Source organism: Phocoena sinus, chromosome 2, assembly GCF_008692025.1.
Source record: "Phocoena sinus isolate mPhoSin1 chromosome 2, mPhoSin1.pri, whole genome shotgun sequence".
Classification (NCBI taxonomy): Eukaryota; Metazoa; Chordata; class Mammalia; order Artiodactyla; family Phocoenidae; genus Phocoena; species Phocoena sinus.
In genome coordinates, this window is record NC_045764.1 from 152,670,247 (window position 1) to 152,682,309 (window position 12,063).

The 12,063-nt window shown below is 39.2% G+C and overlaps 1 protein-coding gene across 1 annotated transcript in view; it reads left to right on the plus strand.

The window, feature by feature from the left end:
• The window catches only part of SAMD15 (sterile alpha motif domain containing 15), an 8,487-nt gene extending 65 nt beyond the window's left edge, over nucleotides 1-8,422 (plus strand). The window contains exons 2-3 of the mRNA XM_032621752.1: nucleotides 57-879; nucleotides 8,412-8,422. Coding sequence (XP_032477643.1) covers nucleotides 57-879; nucleotides 8,412-8,422 — 834 coding nt within the window. The remainder of the gene's footprint in view (nucleotides 1-56; nucleotides 880-8,411) is intronic.
• The last annotated feature ends 3,641 nt before the right edge of the window (nucleotides 8,423-12,063 follow it).

Sequence of the window (12,063 nt, forward strand, 5' to 3'; positions counted from 1 at the left end):
ACCCGGCCGGAAGTCGTGGTATCCATAGACACGCTATCGGAAATTGGGGTTGCTAGGAGGCCTGGGCGCGTCGGCTAGTCTGCGTCACTGCAGAAGTCCTAGAAGGTTACGATTCCGGCCCCGGTGAAGATGAAGACCTGCAGCCTGAGAGACCAAAACTTCAGTCTCTTAAGGTGACTGAAGATGTCGAACCAGGCAGCATGGCAGAGGCAGGGCCAGAGCTGCCTGTAGGGAGTGACCAAGAGCCGCAACCAGAGACGCAAGAAGAGGGCTTCAAAGAGGAGACACCGGCGAGTGCTAAGAATATACACCTACGACTGAAACCCACCTGGACGTCCGAGGAAGAGGCTCCCCACAAGTCCAAGACAGACATTTCTAGCGAGATTGAGCTAGGGATTCCCAAAGAGGTAAAGTCGGAGACATCCAGACAGATAGAAGTAGAGCTTTTCAAGGATTTCGAGGTCCTTGTGGACGAAAAGCACGGGGAGCCAGAGGAGGAAGCCAAACCAGATGTCGCAGAGGATATGCTCATAGAGGCAGCTAAGGAAACAGATCTAGAGCTACGAAAGGAAACCGAGTCTGAGGTTCCAGGGGCCACAATCAGTGAGACAAGATTAGAGTTACTAGAGGGGAGCAAACTAGAGGTTTGGGAGGAGTCACTTAGAGAGCAATATGGAAAGACGGGTCTGGAACCTACAGAGCAGACCAAACTGGAATTTCCAAGTGAGAAACTAAGAAGATCAATTGAAGAGGCAGATCTTCAGCCACCAAAGATGACTACACCAGAGATTCCAGAGGAGACACAAAGTAAGTCACCTGAGGAGAAAAGGACAGAGCCACGTGAGCAGGCCATACCAGAGTTTCCAGAAGAGAAACCAAGTATGTCTACTGAGGAAACACAAAGAAAGTCAACTGAAGAGAAAATTCCAGAGCCACTAGAAGAGATCGAATCAGAGTTTTCTGAGGAAAAATCAAGAAAACCAATTGAGGAAACAGTTCTAGAGCCATCAGGAAAGACCAAACCAGAAGTTCAAGAGGAGACACAAAGAAAGTCAACTGCAGAGGAAGTTCTAGAGCCACCAGAGGACACCAAATCTCCAGATCAAAAAGATAAGCAGAAAAAATCAACTGAGGAGACAGGTCTAGCACCACCACAGAAGTCCAGATCAGAGGAGACACTAAGAGAGTCAACTGAGGAGCAAGTTCCAGAGCCACCAGAACAGACTAAACCAGAGTTTCCAAAGAAAGAACCGAGAAAGTCAACTGAAGAAACAGGTCAGGTACCACCACAGAATATCATACCAGAGGTGCAAGAGAAGACACAAACAGAGCCAACTAAGAAGATAGATTCAGAGTTACCATATAAAGCCAAACCACTACTTAGAATAGAGACACGTGTAGAATTTGCCAAGGAAGATAGGCCAGAACCAATCAGACTTAAGTGTTCTGTAGACAGGGATGAGCCAGAGTGCTCTGACTATCAAACAAGAAAGTTGTTAGTAAAAGAAACTAAAGACGTTTCAAAAGACTCTGTGTTAGAGTCTCTTCCAATAAGTGAAGTAGACTCAGTGAATACAGATTATGAGTTTTCTAAAGGACTCCAAAATCTGTTTCAGTTTTCTGATACCAATTATGAATTCAACTCATATTACTCTGAGTCTCAGAGGGAGTTAAAAGAGTCCTCTAATGAAAAGAAAGATCTGTCCCCAGAGTCAATGACACTGGTACCTAAAGATAAAGAAACCCAGCCAAAAAAAAGTACTGACCTACAATTTGGGTATCTTGAATGGAGCCCAGAGAAAGTTGCAGAGTGGATTTGCCAGCTAGGCTTCCCTCAATACAAGGTATACAAAAATAACATTTTTTGTAATCGTATACTCTCATTCCTCTACCTCTTATTCCTCTATCCTTACCTGAGCTTTTGCATCTTCACTAGAAGGAGTGTAGAAGAGGCATGGACTATGGTAGAGGTAACTTGGATTTTGATTTTGGCCTTTCCACTGATACATATTTGTATATTGGGAGAGGAAGGAAAGGTCACGTTTGTTTTTCCTATTCATCACAGTGATTATACTTCTCTGCAATCCTTGAATAAAGACTAAAAAATTTATGTAGGTTTCTTTTCATAGAAATCTGTATTTCTAAAAAGATTTCATCCAAGGTAGACTTTTTGGTACTTTGTTAGGTTGTTTTAGTAGCAACTCCCTTAACTTGAACTTGTACTATTAATCTTAGTGTCTGCCCCAAATGTGTTATATGTATCATGATCACCTAACAGTACTAATTTATATAGCCAATTAACCAAGGATAGTTTTCTTTTTTAAATAGGGTGAATCCTATTATTTCACTGCCAACTATGTTCCACAAACAAAACAAGATCTGAAATCTTTGGTACCACTGTAGTTAAAAATGTAGTTGAGGCAAGAAAGAAGCACTGGTTGTATCGTGCAAAAAAAAAAATTAAGCAGCAGTATGAAATTTAATCAAGAGTTTAGATGGAAAATATGTGGGATTATTAAAATTTTTTCTCAGTACAGAGCTAGAGACAAATACGATTTATTTATTCCTCCTCCCCTCCCTCCCTCTTTCCTTCCTTCCCACCTCCTTTTCTCTTTCTTGCTTTTTTCTTCCTGTATTTGCCATACATCTTTTGAGTAATGTTCTCATTGTACTGACAGGAGTGTTTTACCACAAACTTCATCAGTGGCCGAAAACTCATCCACGTAAACTGCTCAAACCTCCCTCAGATGGGTATAACAGATTTCGAGGACATGAAGGTGAGTTGTGTATAATTTCCCACCAGAGCACTGAAACAGTGCTACCATCTCAAACCATCCTCCTTTTATTCCAACCTGGCCTCCAATTTCTCCCAAAGGTGTTATCATACTCCTAGTTTCCCAGGCTCAGAGTGGTTGCTTCCTCTCTTTCCTTTGATCCCCACAAAGATCCCAAGAACTATCAGTTCCTCCTATAGCATCTGGTTTTCTCCATTCCCACTTTTTCAGACCTTTATCAGACCTTTACTAGAATGTACTTAGAATGTACCAGTAGCCTGCTTTTAGCCTCTGTCTATAGGCCCTTTGGATTCAAGGACCCTGCTTTTAGACTCTCACCTTCCAACTATTTATACAGCATACTACTCAAAGCTTCTTTGGATCCCCTCTACTTACAAGGTAGTCTCAACTCCTCAGCTTAGGATTCAGGCCCCTCCACAAGTTTTCTCCCACCACTGTTCTCTCGCCTGGTGCTCTTCTATGTGAATCTTCTGCTTCAGCCTCACAGGTCCAGCTCACACCCTCACAAACCTGTCTTGTGCATTCTTCCCTCTGCATCTTTGCTCAGTTCCCCGCCTCCCCTGCAAGACTAATATGAATCTTAACCATCTCTCAGGACCCAACTCAATTCTTATCTCTCCATGAAGTCTTTCCTGATCTTCCCAGCCCACAGTAACCTCTCCTCCAAAGCTGTCATACATTTTATGTCTCTAACACCTACAGAAGTGACTCACCTTTCCCTTTGTTCTTCCTACAAAATACTAAGATGACAGAGAATGTATAGGTGAGACTGGTGAGGGGTGCAGGAAGAAAGAAACACTAATTTTTTTCTTTTCTTTTTTCATGGAAAGACATTTTAAATATAGCAGTGTGTACATGTCAATCCCAAACTCCCAATCTACCCCTCCCCTCCCCGCTGGTAACCATAAGTTCGTTCTCTAAGTCTGTGAGTCTGTTTCTGTTTTGTAAATAAGTTCATTGTATCGTTTTTTTTAGATTCCACATATAAGCGATATCATATGATATTTGTCTCTGTCTGACTTACTTCACTTAGTATGATCATCTCCAGTTCCATCCATGTTGCTGCAAATGCATTATTTCATTCTTTTTAATGGCTGAGTAATATTCTATTATATGTACCACATCTTTATCTGTTCATCTGTTGATGGAAATTTAGGTTGTCTCCATGTCTTGGCTGTTGTAAACAGTGCTGCAATGAACACTGGGGTGCATGTATCCTTTTGAACCATGTTTTTCTCTGGATATATGCCCAAGAGTGGGATTGCTGAATCATACAGTAGCTTTACTTTTAGTTTTTTAAGGAACCACCATACTGTTCTCCATAGTGGCTGTATCAATTTACATTCCCACCAACAGTGTAGGAGGGTTCCCTTTTCTCCACACCCTTGTCAGCATTTATTGTTTGCAGATTTTTTGAAGATGGCCATTCTGGCGGGTGTGGGGTGATACCTCATTGCAGTTCTGATTTGCATTTCTCTAATGATTAGTGATGTTGAGCATCCTTTCATGTGTTTGTTGGCAATCTGTATATCTTCTTTGGAGAAATGTCTCTTTAGGTCTTCTGCCCATTTTTTGATTGGGTTGTTTGTTTTTTTGATATTGAGCTACACGAGCTGTTTGTAAATTGTGGAGACTAATCCTTTGTCAGTCACATCATTTGCAACTGTTTTCTCTCATTCTGTGGGTTGTCTTTTCGTTTTGTTTATGGTTTCTTTTGAGTTAAATTAGGTCCCATTTGTTTTCTATTACTCTGGGATATGGATCGAAAAAGATATTGTTGCAATTTATGTCAAAGCATGTTCTGCCTATGTTTTCCTCTGTTTTATAATAACCAGTCTTACATTTAGGTCTTTAACCCATTTTGACTTTATTTTTGTGTATCGTGTTAAAGAATGTTCTGATTTCATTTTTTTATGTGTAGCTGTCCAGTTTTCCAGCACCATTTGTTGAAGAGACTATCTTTTCTCCATTTTATATTCTTGCCTCCTCTGTCATAGCTTAGTTGACCATAGGTGCATGGGTTTATTCCTGGACTTTCTATCCTGTTCCATTGATCTGTATTTCTGTTTTTGTGCCAGTACCATACTGTTTTCATGACTGTAGTTTTGTAGTATAGTCTGAAGTCAGGGAGCCTGATTCCTCCAGCTCTGTTTTTCTTTCTCAAGATTGTTTTGCCTATTCGGGGTCTTTTGTGTCTCCATACAAAGTTTAAGATTTTTTGTTCTAGTTCTGTGAAAGAGAAACACTGATTCTTCTCACCTGGCCAAGGGAGCACTGGAAGCCACTATCTTGTCTTTCCCATTTATAGTGATGCACTAGCTTGGTAAAAACGGGAGAGAAAGTCAATCTTATTTATTCTAGGGACAAGCTAGACAAGATAGCACTTGCTTCAGCTTTCTGTCTTAGCAAATAATTCACAAAATATTTTAAACTATTCACTCCATCAAGTGAACAAAAGAACTCTGTGATAAATATTTGGAGAAGAATATAGATGAATTGCTTATTCCTTTCATATGCATGATTTTATGTTACAAAGTAGAGTCTTATAAGCTTAATAATACCTCAGGAATTTTATTACACCTGCCTTATTGAAAGCTATTTAAATAGCACAAATTCATAACAACATGTCAGCAATTGTCACTAAACAAAAATATATATATTTTAAAATTTTCAAATGATTTTAGTTTTACAGAACAGTTGCAAAGATAGTACAGAGAGTTCCCATATACTCTTTTAAAAATATATATATATTTATTTTTTGGCTGCGTCATTCTCAGTTGCAGCACGTGGGATATTTCATTGTGGCACACGGGCTCTGTAGTTGCAGCACTTGGGCTCTCTAGTTGTGGCGCATGGGCTTAGTTGCCCCGCAGCATGTGGGATCTTAGTTCACTGACCAGGGATTGAACTGGTGTCCCCTGCACTGCAAGACCAGTTCTTAACCACTGGACCACCAGGGAAGTCCCCCATATACTCTTAACCCAGCTTACCCTAATGTTAACATCTTATGTGACCATTTATCAAACCATTTATATATTTATCAAAACTAAGAAATTAACACCAGCACAGTACTATTAAACAAACTACAGACTTTATTCAGATTTCTGCAATTTTTCCACTGATGTCCTTTTTTCGTTCCAGGATCCAGTTGGGGATACTATCTTGTATTTAGCTGTTATGTTTCCTTGGTCTCCTCCAATATATGACAATTTCTTGATCTTTATCTTTCATGACCTTGACACTTTGAAGAGTAGTGATCAGGTATTGTGTAGATTTCCCTCAGTTTGAGTTTGTCTTATGTTTCCCATGAGATTATGCTTTGGGGGGAGACTATCACAGAGATGATGAGCCCTTCTCATCTAATCATATCAGGGAGTACATGGTATCAATGTGATTTATTACTGGAGATGTTAACTTTGATCATTTGGTCAAGGTGGTGCCTGCAAGTTTCTTCACTACAAAGTTACTGTGTTTCCCTTTTCATATTCTATTCATTAGAAGTGGGTTGCTGAGTCCAGCCCATACTCAAAGAGAGGGGAATTAAGCTCCACCTCCTGGAGGGAAGAGTATCAAAGAGTTTATGGACATAGAGTAAATGCCACAGTAATAGATATACTGGGGGAGGTGGTTTGAGGCTATGCAAATTACCTGTTCCTTCTTAAAGTTTTGCCCACTAATTTTAGTATTCATCAGTGTATCTTGCCTGCGTCAGTTATTACTATGTTGTTCTAATGATGATTTTGTTTCCTTATTCCTTCCATGTTTAATTGGAACTCTGCTTAAGGAACTCTTCTGTTTAATTGTCCCTTCTTCCCTATTTGGGAACTCTTTCAGTTTGTCTCCTGTGTCCTTTTGACATGTTCCCGTTATTTCACTTTATTGTTTTTTAGCATTTTCTGGCACTACACTTTACTTCAGACTCATTTTCTATTTTCCTTGCTACAGCCCTAGAATAGCAGGCATGTTTCCAAGGAGCCCTGGTTGCTTTTATTAGAGAATGGTATTTAGAAACTAAGATGTGGTCACTAGTTGTGCTTGTTGCTACTGAGGTATTACTGCTTCTAGGCACTCTCAGCAGAAGGATGTAGGAAATATATGTAAATATACTAACCCATGTATACACAGATATTTATCTTATTTCTGTAAGCATGTGTTCGTACTGATATCCCCGACTCTAGTCCATCACCACAGGGTTCATACTGGCTTTCATCCTTCCTACTCCCTACCCCACTTTGCTTCTTTATAACTTCTTTCTCTGACAGTGAGAAACCTGGCTCTGCTTATTTATAAATATGTATCCCTATAAGAAACAAATTTACCAAAAGAGTACAGTATTTGTGTACGGTTCTTTTTGTCATTAGCCTTACACTAACTAGACAAAGCACTGTTTTTCAAAGTTAAAGTTATTTAGGTCACCTCCTTTCTTCCCAGCCCCCTTCAGTGAGATTTTGTCTTAATTTGTAATAAAGTTAGATTCATCTGCCCAGAGTTTATATTCCATCATGGGTTCCCACAACATCCTGGCTTTTAAAATTTTTACCTGCAGTAAAGTCACTCTTTTTAGTATACAGTTCTGTGGGTTTTGACAAATGCACAGGGTCATGTATCCACCACCACAGAACTGTATAGAACGATTCTATCACCCTAAAACTTCCCGTGTCCCCACTGTAGTCAGCCTATCCCTCCACCTAATCCCTGGCAACCATTAATCTGTTTTTTATCCCTATAGTTTTTCCAGAATGTCACACGAATGAAATCAAATAATATGTAGGCCTTGAGTCTTGCTTCTTTCCCTTAGCAAAATGCATTTAAGATTAATCCACACTGTTACATGAATCAACAAGCAGATCTTAAGGACATTATACATCTGGTTTAATAATGGTATTTTAGCTATCTAAAATGTATTCCTAATGGACAGTTTTGCATCAGGTTAAGAATTGTCTGTGGTGTGAATTTTCCAGCCTTGTAACTATGGCCAGTAGTTTTAAACAAACAAAAATCCATTCCACATACTCCTTTGACTGTGTTCTAGCAGCAATTTCACGGACTACCTTCTCACCCAAAGGCAGAATATGAATTCAAATAGCAGTGTTATAACAGACCTGCAATTAAAACTAGACTTTGAAAATGCAATGACAGTTTAGGATATCAAGTGGCATGGTACTCAATGAATACAAAGTATGTTTTAGAGACACTGAAATTGTGGCAAAAGATATTTTAAAAGAATATACAAGTATAGGCACTAATAAAATAACTGGAACTTTAATGTCTGCTTTTTAGTGTTTGAGATTTCTTTCCAGGCAAATAAGTTGAATAACTGAGTAATAATTTTTTTCTTAGTTAACTGAGCCCCTTATAAAGTTATTTATTAACCTTCCTAGAGAAAGTCATGGCTCCTAATCTGAACATATTATCTGCTCATATCATTGGTCAAATTGCTCAGCCAAGAAAAAGAAATGAACTCATCCATGGCTATCTGATGCGAGGGTCTAGAAACATCTTTAAGTGGTACTTTTAAAAAGATAAATCATGTGATGTTTCTCTTAAGAACTGTGTTTTGATAATGCCAGGGTAGGAAGCCTTTCAATGTGTTATCTCGTTATTATTTCCCCATAGAATTAGCTTAAGGGGTTAGCATTCAAGAGGTCTAGGAAACTAAGTAAAACTTACTTGATTTAGTTGTATTTTCAGGTTAATCCCATTAAAAAATTATCCTTGCATTACAGGTAATTTCTCAGCATACCCGGGAGCTACTGGGAATTGAAGAGCCATTATTCACACGCTCCATCAGCCTTCCCTACAGGGACAATATTGGCTTATTTTTAGAGCAAAAATGTCATAGTGGAGTTAAATCTGATTCCTTGACCTTGTCTGAATGTGTGCAAGCAGTGGGATTACAGGATTATGCTCCAGAAACAACCACTCCTGAAGAGGATGCAGCATTATATCCCGTTGAACCATAGGGCAAGCCGTTTCACTTAGCTTGAAAATCAAATTAAATTATGCGGGGGAAGAAGTGTGGTATTTCTGCATTTTCTTTTTCTCTTCATTCAGGATCAGAGTTAGAACTGCTGGCTCCACTCCTAGTTCTGCCACTGACTCACAGCACCTTCCCTTTATTTGTGTGTCAATTTAGTCCCTTGTTAAAACAAAGATAGCAATATTTCTCTTTCTGGGTAATTGTAAGAATTCCTGATAAATTCTACTACCTTCATCTGGTAGTAGGAGCACGATGGAGAAACAGACTAAAAGTAAAATCACCTGCCAACCCAGATAATCCTCTTCATAAGTGCAGACAAGGAAACAGTTTTATTACTGAATCAGCATAAAATCAGACTGTGATGCACATTACAGGCAGGCCACTAAAGAGATTGCCAAGACAAGGAAATCTCACCCTTCTATATAGCCGGGCAGATATAATCCATTATTTACATGTTGACTGTCTGTATCCAAAGGAAAAATAAAAGTTCTCATATCTTTGTGACAAACAGAAAGTTACTACCTGGAGCCAAGCACTTAGGCTAAACCCCCAGCGTCAGGGAGACAAAGTGCCATCCTTCTAAATGCTCGCATTTCAAAGAGGCGGCTCCAAGGGCCCCCTCCCCCAAAAGACAGTCCCGGGATGGAAAACTGGCAGAAAGTTTATTCACCTTTTTAGAAGAGTAGCGTACATCTCAAAAACAGAGAAAAAGGATTTATATTACAAGTTTTTAAAAGGAAATGTGTTATGCTGTTGGTGGGAATGTAAATTGATACAGCCACTATGGAGAACAGTATGGAGGTTCCTTAAAAAACTACAAATAGAACTACCATACGACCCAGCAATCCCACTACTGGGCATATACCCTGAGAAAACCATAATTCAAAAAGAGTCATGTACCAAAATGTTCATTGCAGCTCTATTTACAATAGCCAGGACATGGAAGCAACATAAGTGTCCATCAACAGATGAATGGATAAAGAAGATGTGGCACATATATACAATGGAATATTACTCAGCCATAAAAAGAAATGAATTTGAGTTATTTGTAGTGAGATGGATGGACCTAGAGTCTGTCATACAGAGTGAAGCAAGTCAGAAACAGAAAGACAAATACTGTATGCTAACACATATATATGGAATCTAAGGAAAAAAAAAAAAGGGTCATGAAGAACCTAGGGGTAAGATGGGAATAAAGATACAGACCTACTAGAGCATGGACTTGAGGATACGGGGAAGGGGAAGGGGAAGCTGTGACAAAGTGAGAGAGTGGCATGGACATATATACACTACCAGACGTAAAATAGATAGCTAGTGGGAAGCAGCCGCATAGCACAGGGAGATCAGCTAGGTGGTTTGTGACCACCTAGAGGGGTGGGATAGGGAGGATGGGAGGGAGGGAGATGCAAGAGGGAAGAGATATGGGAACATATGTATATGTATAACTGATTCACTTTGTTATAAAGCAGAAACTAACACACCATTGTAAAGCAATTATACTCCAATAAAGATGTTAAGAAAAAGGAAATGTGTTATGAAAAAGGAGGGGGGAAGTTCTCATTCCTTTTTGGCATCAGAGAACAAAATTTTAAAAATATTTTTTTAGATTTGTATTTACCTGTTAAAACAACATGGCTTATAGAAGTATATCATTGACCATGGACTAGGGTCTGGGGTTTGTTTACAAGGCGTTTTATATGGTAACTCCAGACTTTTATAAAATGAAATTCAGACCAGAGTCTGCCTGTGACTGGACTGTTCAAAAGAAATTAAAAATACTTCTTGTTGCTTGAATGACTCCAATTCCACTCTAGTTTTATAGACTAACTTCTCTTTCTCTTCCCAGCCACACTTCTTAATCCTAAGAACCACTGTAGGGCTACCGTAATCCAGAAGGGCAATGATGTACCCTATCCAGTTCCTTACATCTGAATGAATAGTCAAAGGAATCCATTTCTTTTCCTACTGAGAGAAAGAACAGTGCCTCAAATTAGCATTCATGTCACGTGTTAATGTTTGATGATGAACCTAATTTTTTCCCAAGTGGACTAGCAAAATTTTATCTTATACCATTTAACACCATACCATTGAGTCTGCTTCGCTCACAAGCATGCAAAAAAGAAAAATGTAAATGATTTACCTAAGACCATGGTGGTTTACATGTAGAGTGAATGGTTTTGTTCCAAAGCACTTTAGCATTTGGCAAACAATAGTTCTGTTCAGTGACAGAGCATAGTCAGCACCATGCTTTCTCAACTTTATGGTTACTGCTTTGTTTTCTACTCTATTATAATTGACATAGTAATTGCAAAATGTAAAGGAAATAAATTTGAACTGTAGGTATAAAATCTATATTTTGCAGAATTATTTTTAGCCATTTAATATAAATGCTGGCTTTTTTTTGGTGGGGGGGGCTGTGTTGGGTCTTCGTTGCTGCGCACGGGCTTTCTCTAGTTGCAGCAAGCGAGGGCTACTCTTCCTTGCGGTGCGTGGGCTTCTCATTCCGGTGGCTTCTCTTCTTGCAGAGCATGGGCTCTAGGCATGCAGGCTTCAGTAGTTGCAGCACAAGGGCTCAGTAGTTATGGCACGCGGGCTCTAGGGCACGCGGGCTTCAGTAGTTGCGGCATGTGGGCCCAGGGCACGCAGGCTCCAGGGCACGCAGTCTCCAGTAGTTGTAATGCCAGCTATTTTCTAAAATGGTTTTATGGTTTAAAATAGTTTAAAGGGGAACAGCTTTAAATAAGATAGTACCAGAACAGTCATGTTTAGCTGAAATAAGCCTAAAATGAGTCATAATTCAATTAAGATTGTTTACCACACATTTTATTTTTCTACTCAAAGTGTGGGACAATCAAGGTGTATCATTTGTCAGCTACATACTGCTAAAGGGAAAGAATGTAACTACATACTGTAGCTACATATTGTAGGAAAAGAATGCTACAGAAGAAGTATGTAACCATTTAATAATGACAATATAACTTCTTGAATTTAGCTTTTAGACAAGAGATAATTTGAATTAACTGAATTGATAATTAGCTGCTGGGGAAGCAGCTTACTTAAGTGTGTCAGGTTATGTGGTTTCATTCAGTTGCTTCCAAAAGCCGGACACACCCAAATATACTGATGTAAAGAACCTTTTGTTTTATTCTAGATTTTAAAGAGCCATCCGTACAATTTTCTAATTCCTTACTGCCTAACATATGGCAAACACCATACAGTCACATGACTTCCACTGTCAATTATGATAATCAGGGCATTACCACTGTAGAGGGAGAAAAACATCCTGAT